The sequence below is a fragment of the Opisthorchis viverrini genome (assembly GCF_000715545.1).
Source record: "Opisthorchis viverrini unplaced genomic scaffold opera_v5_4126, whole genome shotgun sequence".
Lineage (NCBI taxonomy): Eukaryota > Metazoa > Platyhelminthes > Trematoda > Opisthorchiida > Opisthorchiidae > Opisthorchis > Opisthorchis viverrini.
The window spans coordinates 1-975 of record NW_008756740.1 but is presented as its reverse complement, the minus strand read 5'-3'; the positions used below and the strand labels follow the sequence as shown (position 1 = coordinate 975).

General features: G+C 51.7%; 1 protein-coding gene across 1 annotated transcript; it reads right to left on the bottom strand.

Annotated features, from left to right (window-relative positions):
• T265_16076 (hypothetical protein) lies at positions 1-975 on the bottom strand (the record flags this gene model as incomplete). Its single annotated transcript, XM_009179580.1, has 1 exon — positions 1-975. A coding segment is annotated over one exon (975 nt), but the record flags the coding sequence as incomplete, so codon positions are not given.

Sequence of the window (975 nt, the reverse complement as noted above, 5' to 3'; positions counted from 1 at the left end):
TGTGAAGCAGTCGGACGGCTCGAGCACCACCGGGGAACAGCGGGCAGAAAAAAGGGGTGACACAGCCATATCGCACAAATTTGGTTGAGCCTGAACACAAGAGGTGCACAAAGTCACCAGAGGCCGACCCGAAGGAAACGAGGGCTCATCGCACTGAACTCCCCGCGTGATTTTCGACTGTGGTGCTGGATCCTCCGGACACGACTCGAACTCCGGAACAGAATAGCACTGTGCCATAGAATCTGGAACGGATTCAGGGAGATCGTCCGCAGGGTCTGAAAAGTTTGGCTTCATCCGTTCAGATTCGGTGCTATCAACAGTTGACTGGAAACCACTAAGTGATTCACCAGCATTGAAACAGTCGGAAGAGGGAGAAGTAGGTTCTCGCTTGAGCGTGTAGGGTAGCAATGTCAATGTAGGTTGTGCTCCAGTTTGTCCCGTCTCTTCGGTGCCACTGTTATTCGTACTTGTTATGGAATCGCAACTACTTGTCGCGGTGGTGGACGGCTCAGTGGCACGGCGGCGAGTTTTCACACGGGAATACAGATCGTTCGAACTCAAATCAATTTTTCCATCCCGAATGTCATCAAAATACTTAGTTTTTGATGCCACCAACTGGTGTTTGGGGACATACTCAAAACGCCCACTCGTACGGGATTTGGTGTTGTGTTTTCGTTTAAGCACCTGTTGTCCCGTCTGACGTTCTTCGCTCGCGCCACGCAGACGTTCCCCATCCCCCCTGCCCCTCAGTGAGCTCGGAGTTGAAGGTGGAGTTGGAACAGAAGCTGGAGAGTCAGTCACACTAGACAGGCGGTCTTTGCGTGTTGAAGGCGGCTTTACATCCATACAACGTTCCCTCTGGTGAAATGAACGAATTGCATCGAGCACGTTGGACAAGTTTTTTTCTGGCTCCCAGCTGTCTGCATCCGGTGGGAATCCTTGCCATCGAACCTTGTAGAACTTCTGACCTTTCAC